General features: G+C 46.1%; 6 protein-coding genes across 6 annotated transcripts; 4 read left to right on the top strand and 2 right to left on the bottom strand.

The window, feature by feature from the left end:
- The first annotated feature begins 1,480 nt into the window (after positions 1-1,480).
- On the top strand, positions 1,481-2,851 carry BGW36DRAFT_77877 (uncharacterized protein). The gene is made up of 2 exons (XM_046222583.1): positions 1,481-1,624; positions 1,691-2,851. Exon 2 carries the CDS (start codon positions 1,699-1,701, stop codon positions 2,605-2,607), a length of 909 nt encoding a protein of 302 aa, XP_046065567.1. The 5' UTR covers positions 1,481-1,624; positions 1,691-1,698; the 3' UTR covers positions 2,608-2,851.
- Positions 2,852-2,999: 148 nt separating this feature from the next.
- On the top strand, positions 3,000-3,811 carry BGW36DRAFT_273563 (mitochondrial hypoxia responsive domain protein; the record flags this gene model as incomplete). The annotated part of the gene is made up of 2 exons (XM_046210166.1): positions 3,000-3,040; positions 3,097-3,811. Coding segments are annotated over 2 exons (756 nt in total), but the record flags the coding sequence as incomplete, so codon positions are not given.
- Positions 3,812-4,080: 269 nt separating this feature from the next.
- On the top strand, positions 4,081-5,177 carry BGW36DRAFT_391827 (uncharacterized protein). Its single transcript, XM_046217628.1, has 3 exons — positions 4,081-4,430; positions 4,524-4,810; positions 4,896-5,177. Exons 1-3 carry the CDS (start codon positions 4,137-4,139, stop codon positions 5,074-5,076), a joined length of 762 nt encoding a protein of 253 aa, XP_046065565.1. The 5' UTR covers positions 4,081-4,136; the 3' UTR covers positions 5,077-5,177.
- A 1,825-nt stretch (positions 5,178-7,002) lies between these two features.
- BGW36DRAFT_365670 (uncharacterized protein) lies at positions 7,003-8,001 on the bottom strand (the record flags this gene model as incomplete). Its single annotated transcript, XM_046214676.1, has 1 exon — positions 7,003-8,001. The coding sequence occupies one exon, from the start codon at positions 7,999-8,001 to the stop codon at positions 7,003-7,005; it is 999 nt and encodes a 332-aa protein (XP_046065564.1).
- Positions 8,002-9,049: 1,048 nt separating this feature from the next.
- BGW36DRAFT_391821 (uncharacterized protein) lies at positions 9,050-9,731 on the top strand. Its single transcript, XM_046217627.1, has one exon. It carries the CDS (start codon positions 9,115-9,117, stop codon positions 9,616-9,618), a length of 504 nt encoding a protein of 167 aa, XP_046065563.1. The 5' UTR covers positions 9,050-9,114; the 3' UTR covers positions 9,619-9,731.
- A 2-nt stretch (positions 9,732-9,733) lies between these two features.
- On the bottom strand, positions 9,734-13,648 carry BGW36DRAFT_77825 (uncharacterized protein). Its single transcript, XM_046222582.1, has 7 exons — positions 12,917-13,648; positions 12,396-12,862; positions 12,175-12,341; positions 11,406-12,104; positions 10,849-11,352; positions 10,356-10,793; positions 9,734-10,273 (listed from the first exon to the last, which is right to left on the bottom strand). The coding sequence occupies exons 1-7, from the start codon at positions 13,525-13,527 to the stop codon at positions 9,905-9,907; spliced, it is 3,255 nt and encodes a 1,084-aa protein (XP_046065562.1). The 5' UTR covers positions 13,528-13,648; the 3' UTR covers positions 9,734-9,904.
- Positions 13,649-15,060: the final 1,412 nt, after the last annotated feature.

The following is a 15,060-nucleotide window of genomic DNA, read 5'->3' as shown; positions in this document are numbered from 1 at the left end:
ATCTCAATTTATATGGGTTATTTTTCGAAATAGGAACGAGAGTGAATGAAATGCAATTGATCTCGATGTCTCTTGTGCGGTAGTCACATGCGCCATCTCTACCGCCAATTCAAAAGATGAAATTGAAACACAGGGATTTGACGGGTTTGTTTGGTTTGGTTTGGTAAACTGTCGGCACGTATTCTTGCCTAAGACAGTTCGACTGTCACGGGCCAAGCAAACAAACCGTCAAGTCGGTCAAGTAAATCCGTTGATGTTGTTGAAGGGGTTATATGCACTTTTATCTTCAAATATATCTCGATTATCAACATAATCCTCCTATTCTAAAGTATGTTATAACAAGACTCTGTATCAATTGCCTAATAATAAAACTCTATAATTAATATAAACATCGTTCAAGTCCCTTTATTTGTCATTTTGTCCCTGGCGACATTGAAGAGCCGATTATACATTTATATATCGAGGACCCAGGCACCCAGTTGATCAATTGATGCTAATTCCAGCCAACATGATTTCGCCTAATTCAACTTGGTACGAAATCGCCTTCGAACATTTCAAACCCCTGATAACTACACCTCAAACTCACATAGCCTTCACCTCAAACTCATGATTTGTCGAATCAAATGTAATTCGTTATTTACTCGTTATTTACCCAGGTTGATCATTGTTACGGCTGAGGCGGCCATTTCTTTACAGTGTGAATGCAAATGTTGTCATATGGCACTAAATTTAGCGCTTTGGCTGCCCAACACTAGGTTGGCACTAGGCCGAAATATTCATAATATAACTGCTATAAGGAGAGAGTTTTCAGCTTTCGACTTATTCTTATTTATTGGTGTTTGCGTTAAGGTGCGCCTTTTCAGTGCCGTATGAGGACATTTGCCTTCCCAATGTGATGAAAATTGCCGCCTCGGCAGTAGCAATGATTCCACTTCTTGGCAGCCTGGGGGCTTAATGCTGTATAGCTCACCACAGCTTAATTGCGGAGCTTCACTCCGCACAGATAAGCAAGATTATGCGCGATCTGGCGGGAAAATATGGCCTGATTGGCTGTCGACATGCTTAGAACCGCCTAATTTCCTCTTTAGGTTAGTGTATGGTCCTCAGCCTGCCTCGTGAAAATTGACCTACCTATAAAAACGCTATGTGACGCCCTGCCTCGTAAAAAACTGGCCCTGCCTTGTAAAAACCTGACCCTGCAATAGTAACACTGCGTAGCGAAGCATTTGGAGGCTTTCGTGCCAATCAAAGGCCGCTTATATAATTCGAACACTGGGCTTGACGAATTCACTCTGCATCCTCTTCGGCGTTTATGCGTCACATGCATAGGATATCACTCTCCTACTGATGATTCAGGTAACCATATTCAATGTCACGAGGAATTTTCAAGGTTATGCATCTGAGCTATCACAATAATGATACGGTTTCGTTTTTGCCTAAGCAAATACGACCTTAAAACCTTGACGGAGGGGTCTATATTTAGCCCCAACGAAGCTACGTGGAATAAAGGCAGTACAGTTTCCTCGATAGGCACCAGTTGACGATTTATTCTCCGATTAATTCTGAATTTTATTTCATTGTCAGTTTTCATTGCTAATACCTAAAAGCTAGACAAAGAAAGCTCGTATATAACTATCCTGTCCCTTTCCTCATCAAACGCACCACGCTTTCTAATCGATACAACGAATAGGATTTATCATGGCTGCCTTTAATCCCACCTCTGACATACCCTCACTAGAGGGAAAGGTGATATTGATCACCGGCGCTAATGCCGGGATCGGAAAGGAGACAGCAATTGGGCTCGCCAAACACAACCCAGCAAAGATATTCCTCGCATGCCGCAACGCTTCGAAAGCCAGCGCGGCCATCGCGGATATCCAGGCAAGAGTGCCAAATTGCCCTTCCGTTGAATTTCTGCAACTCGATTTGGCGTCATTCTCGTCCGTCCGCGAAGCCGCTGCTACATTCAAATTGAGAAGTGATCGACTCGATATCCTCATTAACAACGCTGGAGTCGCAGCACTGCCACCGGGGAAGACTAAGGATGGCAATGAGATTCAGCTGGGGACAAACCATCTCGGCCATTTCCTGCTGACGAAGCTTTTACTCCCTGTCCTACAGCAGACGGCGGCACAGGCACAATCGGCAAAGGATGTTCGCATTGTGAACCTTTCGTCCATCGCGTACAAATATCTTCTCTGGAATAGGAAAGGGATCAATTTCGAGGATTTGAATTTTGGTAACCGGGCATGGCATGCGTGGGGTCGTTATGCTCAGAGTAAACTCTCCAATATCCTCTTCACGAAGGAGCTGGCAGCGCGCTATCCGGAATTGACGGCGGTTGTCGTCCACCCAGGTGTTATTGACACTGATATATGGGAAAATAACTGGTCGGCCAAGTTATCGAGATGGATCTTTAGGTGGATTTGGTATGATGCTAAGACTGGGTCTCACACTACGCTCTTCGCGGCGACGGCAGGGAGCGTCCAAAGTGGTGATTTTTATTTTCCAATTGGAAAATTGGAAGCGGGAACAAAGCTTTCGAATGACCCTAAATTGGCCAAGAGGTTATGGGAGTGGTCGGAGGAGAGAGTTGGGGCGCAATAATTTTCTTATACTTTGATCTGGTTCTGGATATCACGCAAGTTGAATTGTTTAGGTTTTTTGAATGTGTGGTAATACTACCCACATAACCTAAATTAAACCAACTAAATATTATCACGTTGCGTATCAGCGATACCAACCACTGATCATTTCTTATCTTTGCAATACATAATATGGTTGGTTATGTAGTCGAAGGTCTGGACACGACTGACCCCGCATTGGCTTCAGAGGCCGGATCGAGCGGATGATGTCACTTACGTACATACCGCCAAGTTGCTTTATCTGAACCTCTACTCAACTCAACATCGACAACTTCTCTGTTCAGACTGCTCTGTATATCAATTCCGAGACATTATAGCGCAGAGAAATTAGCATTGAACTTGCCGCCATCAAGAATGAAGATCCTTACGAAGGAAGAGCAAGCTGCTCACTACCGGTAGATACCTACCTCTCACCTACAAACCAAGTGCACCGTGCTCATGAGCCTTTCAGAGAAGTCGTCCGTGGCGGTGCTGTGGGCACTATTCTGGGGTGCATCGGCGGATTGGCAGGCGTGGTGGCTGGATCACGGCGCTTCCACACCGTGCGGACACTGACACTGCCTATGAAAGCCTTCCTAGTGACGTCCTCAAGCACATTCGTGGGCATAATCGCGGCGGACCACTCATCACGTGCATTCGAAGCTGCACGGAACAAAAACCTGCGATACCTCGAAGAGCGCGAGGCAAAAATACACAAGAACGAGTTCGCGAACATGACGACCAAGGACCGCGTCTTCGAGTTTCTGCATAAAGAGAAATACAAGATTATTGGCGTGACATGGATAGCGAGTATTGTCGGCTCGTTTATCCTCGTTGGTCGCAATCCATACCTGACAGGGCAGCAGAAAATTGTGCAAGCGCGTGTGTATGCGCAGGGATTGACGGTGGCGTTGATGTGTACGACTGCGGCGTTTGAAATTCATAGTCAACGACAGGGTCGGGGTATTATGGACCCGGCAAAGCAGGAGCACCATGAGAGGTATGAGGGGGAGGATATGTGGAAGGATATGGTCGATGCGGAGGCGGCCAAGTTGAAAAGCAAGCATCGGGATCTGTACGGACGCAAGAGTGGAAAGAAGGAGGATGAGAAGAAGGACGAAAAGAGCGATGAGAAAAAGGACGAAAAGAGCGATGAGAAAAAGGACGAAAAGAGCGATGAGAAGAAGGATAAAAAGAGCGATCAGAAGAAATGATGCAAGCACATATCAGTAAAATTTCGCAACCTAATCTACTATTAATACGCATGACAGAAAATGCATTTTATTATTTTATTATTTTGTCGAATAGTTAGCAGCAATAATGAAAAGAGTTCCAACAGCTACCTTAGCCTCCATTGGTGGAGCAGTAGCTGATGCTTTATCAGACCAATCAAATACGCGCCGGGTGGTGGCTGTGAAGGCAGTGGTGCCTGGGGGAAATTAAAAATAAAGGTGTCCATTACTCCCCCTTGTTCTTTTGATTTCGAAGACAAAAAGAAATCTCACAGTCAAAATGGCAGAAGAGGCATCCGAAACAACCCCTCTCCTTGCTGGATCAATCGATGTCGAACAGGCGCACCATCAGCATGCGGTGGCAGCGGGAGACGACAACAACATCACTCCTGTTGATCAACACTACTCACAGTCTCGCAACCGCTTCCTAATTCTCACATGGCTCTCCGTGTTTCTCGCAATTATCGTGCTCATATTCGGCCTCGTGGTCATGGCCCTATGTCGTAACTTCTCTCCACCAGATTGGTATATGGATTGGGAGGTTCTCGGCCTCGGAGGATCCTTGACTGGGATTGTAATTCCAACCCTCCCAATGCTCTCAGTTCTTATGAATTGCACATATCCTCATGTAGCGATGTTTGAATCATGCTAATTGACTTCCTCTTAGTGCGTGCTCGTTGCATTCATTGGCTTTCTCAATCTGGTCCGGCTCTACAAGAGCAACCGACCGATCTGGCTATGGTTCAATTTCATCTGTGACTTCTTTTTCATCATCTTCTCGATTACATTCTCACTATTAAGTTTTGAATACATTGTCAAACCGTGGGATGATTGCAAGTATGGTTCGCATTATCCGCATTATCCGAACGACGGTGATATAGCCTCATGCCAGTTGTTTTCGAGAAATATCCACATTTTGGTGGGGTTTTGGGCGAGTTTTTCTCTCGTGCTTGGGTGAGTGAATTGATCCATCTAGCGTTTTTATTCCACTTTTTTTTTGCACAGTTTTGGATGGTGCGTTTATTAACGAGGATACTAGACTCGTCATCCTGGTACTGTTTCTACTACGCTGGATACTCGCGTATAACATTTGGTCATGGGATTGGATTCGATATAGTAATTGGAGATGGAGTATACCCACGGGAGTGATTACAGTAGAATTCTCGATCAAGTTCCTCAGACAAGAGGAGAGAGGGACTAGGGAACAGATGGAGCAGTAAGTCGCTTTCTGGATTTCCAAGTCGATGGCAATGTCGATTTAGTTAAGAGCTGGCAAAAGCATTCGTCGCTATGTACATAAAATATCTATAGTAATAATTACTCTACATGAATTGAAAGTAATCAATCTTAAGGCCCCTTTCTAAAGACCTCACTGGTCTAGTCATTCCACACCAAAATTTCTAGCCACGACCTTTTGAGTTCTGGACACGGCGATCCCCCTCCTAAAAAAGCGGAGACGCAAGTATTTAACCTTAACCCCGGGACCCACCAGGAGCTGGCGTTATTCTCCTGCTGCGTGCACATTAGCAATATACTCCCTAGGCTTGGAGTAGACTAGCGCTCACAAACAGCCTTTAGTGCCCCGAAAAGAGTATGTCAAAACTATCAATCGAGCAACTCACACTACATACTTCGGTCATGGATGGAATTGACGACATTGTACTTGACAGAAAGCTCAGTCTCTGTCCTTAATCGTCGGATTGGCCCACTTCTGAACTCGTTATAGAATGTCCTGATTGTGAAAACTATGTATTATACTGCTGTTCCTGCCACAAACAACAGCTCAAGTCGAGTGTTGAGAACCCTAAGCCTTGTCATCACTATCACCCTGTTTTCGCTGATGGTACATGCCTCAAAAACGGACTCCATGGAGCAACAGCAGATGCTGGTGTAGCATTGAGCGCCACTGAGCCGTTCCAGTATTCTATTCCCATTGCAGACTCGGAGGACGATTTCCCAGTGGGAAAGAATCAACGAGCAGAACCATGCGCGGCAACGCCCGGACTGGAATTTATTGTGGAATGTGACAGACTCATTTCTGAAAGCAAACCCGGTGGAGGGCCCAAATTCTGGATCACAGCGACCGATTCAAAGTATGTTTTTGACTGAATCACCGAATGGCTACCAAAAGTGTCGGGTATATTCTAGTGGTTTTAGTCAGTATTTTTTACGAGCTGACCTAATTGTTAACATTACAGCAAAGGAGAAAACTGCATATGTCTAGACGCATCAAACGCACCAAACCAGCAAATCTTGATCTATTTATCACCCTTGATGCGGAGGTGAAGAAACGCGAAGATAGTGAATGTTTGTTCTCACGCTTGATAAAATATTTGACTTGATCGTGTACTCATACTGATCAGGCTAGTTTCTGGTATATTCCTAGGAAAGATAATACGGTAGCGGATAGTCTTGCAAAAGATAGCTGCAGCGGATAGTCCCATCGCTTCTGCGCAGGCTCAATAGTGAATATGGTTCTGGTCATCTCTGATCAGAGTTGATGCTACTCCTCCCTTCTATTATTCTTACATCGTTTTCATAGTGCTTCTTTGTTGCTGTTTTTATCGTGTGTCTGTTTCTAGGGATAGCTTTGTACGCTCTACTCATTTGCATGAGAAATAAACATTGATAATGATTTGTATCTAGGCATGCTTTTATGCTTACTAGGGATTTCCAAAGCGGCCAGGTACGAAGCCATCAGGGCATTAGATGATGGCGCTTGCGTTATGGTTGGCATCGGCCAACTGCCAACCTTGATCTGTCATGGTCAAACGTGGTGCTTGTTCTATCGCCCCCTGACATAGAAGCTCGAATGAAGTGTTTGTAATGTCGAACTGCCTCAGGTTATCGGGTGGATTCTAATAAAGCTCAATGTTGCAACGAACATGAATAGAGCAAGTGAGTCAGACTAGCATATGCGCGCCGATCAAATGCTGAATTATCCTAGGTATATTATTCACCACAAATAAAGCGGCTGGCGAAGAACCACCACCCATAATACCGGTTGATAAGAAGTCTTAAGTGTCTCCTAGTATGAATGTGTAAGGGTTTTGCAAAGGAATCAATGAAGACTTATGATTTTGATTTGTCTTCTCCATTAATTTCAATTGTGTTCTGGAGAACCCACCATTTCCACAATCACCTAATCAGCCCTGCTGTGGAAGTTGGCCGGTCTTTAGATATTTCTCAATCTTGGACAAATGCAAGACGAAATCAGGGTATGATTCTGGCTCGATCGCAGTCCAACTAGGTTTCTCCGATTCCTTCTTCAACCGTTTGTTGACACGAACCCGTAGTGTTTCTTTTTTTTCAAATGAATTCTGTGGAGGAAAGTGGCATTGCCAAGTTTCCAAGGTTGCAGAAAAGGCGACGACAGGCTGATTAAGAGACTGACGAGAGTGGGCGAGCAAAGCGATGGCTTTCTTCATTGCCCTGATATCAGCTGCACGATTACGTAAAAAGGTGGTGAAATCATGCCAATTAGGTTCCCAATCACGGCGAGAAAAGACGTAGGATTCCCAATGTATGCGGATACCTTCATCAATAGCCGTCGTTGCAGTTCTGATTTTGCGCCTGTCGTTTGTGTAGACGTCGACGTATTGCTCGAAGAAATTCTCTATCTTCTCTAGAAACCCCTTCAATGTCAATATGTTGTGCCCATCGCGCAAAAAGCCAAAATTAATTCTCGGAAGTCGATCGTTATCGAGATCTTGAGATGGCGAGTAAGACCGCTTGCGTTTCAAGCGTCGAGATTCATGAATTTCCTCGCTCCGTACAGAAGCAGCTCTATGGTCAGCTTCTTGAATTCGTTGCTGAGTGATCGAAATAAGCCGGTGCTCTTCCGCGATAGCTGCTCGGATTGCTTCTCGTTCTTCTGCCGCCTGTAACTGGGCCTCGAGAGTTCCGCGCTGTTGTCTCAAAGTCTCAAGCTGGAGTAATAATGACACGTTTTCGTCCAATAGGGACTCACTGCTGGGAGTTTGAGGGTCGTTAGGCAATTCAACCTTGACCATATGACTTGGATTGTTGCTCTCCTGTCCATGCTGTGACTCGTCAGAGATCGAACGGAGGATCTGGTTCCCGGATGAAGCGACGTCGGGATAGGGGTTGACTAGAGCGACCGGTCCATCCACGCCTGGAGCCATGGGGATGTCTGTGGATATTCCGTCGGATATTCCGTCGGATCTTTATCGAGGCTCTATCGAGTATGGATGGAATGATCAATTGACGGCGCTTGGCATTGCTCAGATTGATATTCGCGAGTGGAGGAGAGGTGTTGGAACTTGCGGTGGAAATGGTAAGAGCTATCTAGAGACGTGTTTGCACGCGTTGCGGGACTAGCTAAGCCCTACACAAAAGCCCTAACTGGATCCTGGCTCCACGTTCTTGCACCGTCGTGTCACCCGTATTACAGATCATTCTGATGTTGCACCTCTCGAAGCGAAGAGATTCATTCAGAAAAAATTCATAGGAATAGGCGAAAGGAACACTCTCCATCCTCTACACTCTCTATCGAGCTTGAGCTCCTGAGATGAGGATATCGTTCGCCCCTGCATATCTGACCCGTCAATCAACTAGCCTGCGTGGCTAGCGTGTTGACACAGCGCAGCTGCCCGATGTGGGGAAGGCGCGTCTAGGCCCGGTGGACAGTTGACAGCTTCACATATTTTTTGAGCTGAACAGATAACGCTGCTTTCAACTCTCCCATATCCTTCAGTCCGAAGACGATGCCGAGAAGACGCAAAAACCGCCCGCCGTCTCTGCGGCCAGACGCCGTTTCACCTCCCATCAAAGACGAGGGATCCGACACGAGCAACATCCAGATTGTCACAGACGGCCCGGATTTCAACGAGTCGGGGGATATCGAGGAACTGCTGCCTCATCACCATGACTATTACGGGGATAATGAACATCCGAATCAGCTCGAAACATCGGACGAAATTGAAATCCGGGGCATCGCAGCTCTAGATCAAGGCGACCCGGAAATCCAATACCTCCGTCAGGAACTACACGATGTTATGCGCGAACGACGAATCGTGTACCTTCGCCGCCGTATCCAACGCGAACGACAGCTTTTGGCTGAAACACAACAGGAATATAGTGGTACTGGGTCTCCGACTATGGAACTCTCGCGCTCGGTGATTGGAATGAAAAGACAACGCTCTGAGTCCACATCGTCCGTTGTCTCGGTGCGCCATGCCAGACCTCCAATTGAATACAAATACCGTGGGAGGAGCATTAATGAATTTCGAACGTATATGAGCAAAATGGAAGCTCACTTTTATCACCACTCTGGCTATTATATAAACGACACACGGAAGATTCAAGAGGCTGCGAGCACCTTAACAGATGAGATGCGGGAGCAGTGGGGCCATCATTCCGACACTCTCGGCGCGGATCGCTACACATGGCAAGAATTCTACGGGTTTTTTCTAGACCTACTCCTTCGTCAGCCAAAGCGTCTACAGGAAGCCGAGTCGAAATTCAGATCAGCCCGACAACGAAGGGGCCAGTCTGTTCGAGATTTCGCGCATTATCTTGGACGTCTACAAGCGGAATACCCAGGCCGTTTCGCTGAATGGCAGAAGATTGAATTTATCAGAAGTCGTGTGTTGGAGGAAATTGGCCGCGAGTCAAGGACGTATTCGCATGAGCCGAGGACGTACGAAGCGTTTGTTTCGCACCTTGTTATGATTGAGATTACAATTCCAGAGAGAAGAGCAATGCTACGAGCAAAACTGCGACATCCTGATCATGTCTGATTGTTCCATTGCTGAGAGATCCAACGTTTCACATTTTCACGTACATATCTATATATCTACCTTAATATAATACCCGCATCTTCTAGCGGTCGTTGTAACCATTTCAATATCGTACGTCGTCATTGTTACTAAATTTACATTTATCTATCACGCCTAACTTTTAATTGTATCACTAACTTGATAGTCTGTCACGTAGTCGAAGCGGAGGAACTCGATATATGTGTTCCAACCATCATCGATGTATCCGCATCTATACCACCCCTGCTATTTCCATCCAGGGACTGGCTCAAAACACTCGAATCCTTCGCCTCCTGTCACCTCTCTTGTCCCAGTCATAACCTGAATCTTCTTGAATCACCGCCCAACCACCTCCACCCAGCAATGTCTTCCGCTGCACCCAGAGCCCGACCAAAGTACCGAAAAAGTTCCGAAGTTCACCCGTAGCAACCAGACCGGCAAATATAATAATCAACGTAAGTGGCAGTGCAACCACCCAAAACACCCATTGATTCACATCCATATTCCGCACATCATTCGTGTTCATCCCCAGGATCCCAGCGACTGTACTGAGGGGTAGGAAAATGACTGTAACGACGGTGAATACATAGATCGCAGAGTCCTGTCGATCGCGGTTGGTGTCGATTTGATCGAGATTCTGTTTACAACATAGACTGGTTAATTTACCTTGCTCATATCGATTTAATAGACATCGGTGGAAGGAAAGTGCGTGAACTCACCCATTTCGCCAAATCACTCCCCTCATCACTCATCTCATCAAACCGCCTTTTCCGACTTGCAATACCGCTTAGAAGATCCCTAACCAAAAATTCCCGAAAGCCGCCGGGGTCTCGCCGACTGTTTTTGAAGAACTCGTCGAACAGAGCGTCGTCCGCAGCGTAGGGGCTGTTCCGCGGGGCATCTCCATATTTATCATAGCCACGGTCCTCGAAGTCACGACGAATGACAATATCGTCATCTTCATGTTTATCATGACCACGACGAATAACGTAAGTACGAAGATCACTCTTTGGTTTTGCTTGCCCATTGCATGTGATACTTGCTACCACGTCGTCCTGCATTTTCAGTGTTTTTGTGATGGCCGCGAGCTCCTCCTTGAATAGCTGTAAGCGGGCTTGGTGCGATCGATCTAGGGATTTGGTTTTTACTTCGTTGTCCTGGAATTGTTAGCGATGCCCAGAAAATAGCAGTACAAAGAAATGAGAGACTAACAAGTATAGTGAGATGTTGGGCGTACGTCTGCTCAATATCAGGCCGCGAATCGGTCACATCCTTCGCAAGCCGAAAGACTAGCAACGTCGCAAGATCAAAGGGTGTGAAAACTGTATCGGCGAGTATTGGCTTTAAGGTGATAATCGATTTCAACATAGAATCAATCCCTCGATTCAGCAACAGAGCGGTCGCGTCCGCCTTCAACTCCCAGTTCCCTAGCCGCGGTTCCATATACAAAACGAGCGCCATCACAAGATGAATCCATGCGTTGGGCAACGACTCTGGAACTTTTAGTTTCGCTCGGTCGACGGGTGCTGCCTGCGTAATGACGGAGTTGAATGGCATGATCTTGCGTCCGATTGATCGGAACCGTTTCACGAGATTCTCCAGCTCAAACTCCCACTCCTCCATATCCGGTCCTCGGGTACCACCCGTCCTACCGCCCATCCTACCGCGCCGAACTCGAATTGGAGACGTTGACATGTCATCGTAGGGAATATTGGCCTAGATTCCAGTCAACAAAAACGCAATTTTATTCTACGTCGTCGACCACATACAGATATAATCCTATGCAACGCTCCCCAAAACTTCCCTGTCCCCGGCCCCGTGAGCGTAGGCGGAAAGAAGAATTTGAAAATATAATCGCATGACCCGACGAAATCCTTCTTGAACTCAAGCAGACTCCTCTCAGCTTCTGTGCGTATTATATCCTCAGGCCTTCTGTTTCGCTGTTCATGCTCTATCATGGCGCGTAGTTCATCGAAAACCGCTTTTCGAGAAGATTCCGGACATTCTTTGTACGCGATACGCTCGTGTGGCTCTATCTGGTGAGTGAGGAAATTGTTCATTCGTTCCAAATCTTCATGTAGCTGCTTGGTATCCATTTTAGCTGCTGAGACCACGCGACTTGTTTGGCTATTTCTGTTTAGCTCGGTAAAAACTGCGAAGTTTGCCATCAATGACGCCGTGGATTCAATGTCCGGCACAGTACTTGTAGCTTCTTCACCTTCACCTTCAGTATTAATAGTAGTGGAGGGTGGTTCCAAGTCCTTTGGGCTGATTGCCATAAAGTTTGGGTTGTCTTTTTTCGTTTTCCTAGCTAATCTAAATGATAACCGCAAGGGGCCTTGATTTCTCTGCTCGCTGCGCGTAGCGTATTCCAGAATACGCGGCCATGAAGCTGAATTGACCGGTTGACCATGGTACAGGATTTCACATGTACTAGGTTGAAACTGCCAAAACCTTGTAGTAAAACTCTACGTGAAAGATATTCAGTGACTGTCAGGTGTGGTATATTAGTGGGATAAAAGAGAAATGATTACGTACAACCCAGGTTGGACATTCATCGACAGTGAACATCCACAAAACGGAACTTCCGTAAGACACCAGGATTCTCGGGGAATCTAACGAACTAGGTCCAGGCATTTCGTTCAATGAGACAATCTCGCCTTTCAATGTACGAAACGACATCCGGCCGCAGGTGACCAGAAGGGCTGAAATAGAAAAAATCAGTAGAGAAGCGAGTAGTTGGGGATTGACTCGCTTACAATCATCCAGAATCAAACACCATAGCTGTCCCACATGAAAACAAAGCTTCTTCGAATTTTCACTAATTTGACAAACGGCCTGCTGCTTTTCTCGCTTCTCGTTTACCAATGACGATCGCATCTGTAATAACGTATGCATGGGATGAGCGCCTTTTTTGATATTGGCGAAAAGGCCTTGATACTGGTCAAGACAGAAATAAGGAAAACATATCCATGTTGCAGTAGTCGGCGATGCAGCCTCTTTTTTCACAGGCCCGTAATCATCTGGCCATTCTGATGTTGGGAGAAATCCGGGTTCCATGATACGAATCACAGGACGGTCTGCGACTTGCAGGGGGCTGTCGAATTTCTTCTCCACTTTTCGTAGCAATTTGGTGATAGCTGTTCTTTGCGTTATGTTCAGATTTGGTATGTGATCTACTCGGTCTTGAAAGACGTCGAAATTCATATCCTCGTCTTTGAGATGGCTTCAATTGATGATTATTATATATCCCAAACGGTCAAATTGAGAGATAACTTACATCCACCGAAAAAGAGGAACCTTGGAGCTCTTCCCATCGAATTGACCAGTCGTAAGCTCCGCAGATTGCAAGCCCCCATAGGACAACTTTTCTCCGGTGTAGCGAGAGTTGTAAATATAGTGGACTTCATCAATCGCTGAGTGCAATGTGTGCGAGGGTTCAAAGACTCGGCTGGCTTTCGTGGCAGATTCGACTGAGTCGCCCAATTCACCATCGCTGCTGCCATCTTCCGTAAAGGATTGCGCGCCGTCCTGATTCCCGCGAAGGAGAAATGGATAGATACCTTTCCTTTCAAGCCGTGTGCTTCGCGGTTCTTTGTATTTAAATGAACGCGTGCGAGACCTTGATCGTTCGCGATAGTGGCGACCACGTCCGGATGATTTATAGCGGTCTGGGCTGCTTTCGTCAGAAGAGTGTACATTTGACTCGGAGTCTGATGTATTTTCCACTGGGCTATCATAGTAGCCTCCCCGGGTAGATCGTCTCCGGGGACGATTGGAACGATCCATGTACACGTCAGAATCACTGTCACTATTATATTCTTGTGTCGGGCGAGCTGGCAAAGTCAATTTCCGAAAGAGTCGGGGCGGCGACTCCGAGGCTTCTTCCATTGTCACTTGTTGTGAACCTGATTGATCTCAGCCAATTGATCGGATTATGATGGAGATATAGGCTACTTTGAGAACCGAATGCTACTTGAGTACCTGGAGTCGGTGCCGCATGAAGTATAAGAAAAGTAAACAGATCATCAAGTCGGTTGTCGCGTGGTTGCGGGGCTGGTGCGGCTGAACTTAGCTTGTCCGCCAATACGACGGTTCCTAGTTCACTACATGCCTACATTGTAACGACTTTTCAGAAATAATTTATGTTTGGAAATGAAGAGATCGATCTCTGATATGCCAGGGCATAAAAAGCATGAGAATTTTCTGGTACTTATTTCCTCGGTTTCAATGTGCCCATCAATCTTTTGATCCCCGGACTCTACAGTGCCAGGCATAGCGGCCGCTCTCAAGGACGGAAAATGTCCCAACTCGAACGATTCAATGGCTCGCTGAGCACGATTTTCGGGTGAGCACGATTTTCGGGTGATGGAGTCCCCATGGGTTCGCTACATACATTAACTTTTCAAAATCTACAGTGGTTGTGCAGGGAATAATGAAAATAAGGGGCCAATTAGGGGTAACTTGATTTTCTCGGATGGTGGGGATTCTCGCTTGGCGGGGACACTTAGAATAGTTCTAGGCATCAACGCTCGTCTCATACACTTTATCTAATTCAGTATTCCACAGAAGATAACCTTATTAACTCTAAAAATAACCCTGTGACTTTGTACCCCGAGAATTGAAAAGGGAATACACATATATATGATGACGTAGCAGTTTAGGCTCTATTAAGTCAGCCCTACAGCTGTAGATCCGTGCGATATTCACGACTCCTTCCCCCAATATTGCGTCCTTTCATCGCGTTAAGACGTTATTCACGACATCATCTCCCGTGTTTCCGGTACGCAAGGTCGGCACCGCAGAGACCCGATTGCCTCGGTAGATCGGGGAGATACAAGATCCGGTGGGTTGTTTGATCAGTGGAATCAATGGCTCTGTTAGTGGCCGAAAGCAACTTGCAAGGGTTGCTGGAATTGATCAGATTGTTGATACCCTTGCGGGCTCTGTTGGCAGCACAAGCTGCTTGACATCCTTGAATTAAATCATCCATGTGCCGAAGACCGATAGCAACCCATGCGGCACTATTACAATATATTCTGAAGGTGACGCCTCCTCTTCAGACAGTCCTACGATGCTGGGCAGGGCACTCATTCAAAGCCTCTTGCTTCTTGCGCATGAATCTCACATTTAATTTAACGCTGGTACGTAGAATTTATGCAACTGTTGTTCTTTGCCGAGATCAAAGCCCCCAAAGAACTAGGCAGCTCCTTACATTCATAATACTCCCAGTTAGTGAATGATGGAGAATTTTAATCAATGACATCAAGAATCCGAAAGAGCGCGTCACTTTCTATTCGGTTGATTTGTATAAAGTCAATTCTATAACGCGGATTCTATTTTAGGTTTAAAAGTTGAATTATAAATCTCCTTTGAATACTATTTATCTCATTACAGATACCAATTAATTGAAATATACACTAA

The sequence above is a fragment of the Talaromyces proteolyticus genome, assembly GCF_021365285.1.
Source record: "Talaromyces proteolyticus strain PMI_201 chromosome Unknown BGW36scaffold_16, whole genome shotgun sequence".
NCBI lineage: Eukaryota > Fungi > Ascomycota > Eurotiomycetes > Eurotiales > Trichocomaceae > Talaromyces > Talaromyces proteolyticus.
This window is presented reverse-complemented; position numbering and strand designations above follow the sequence as displayed.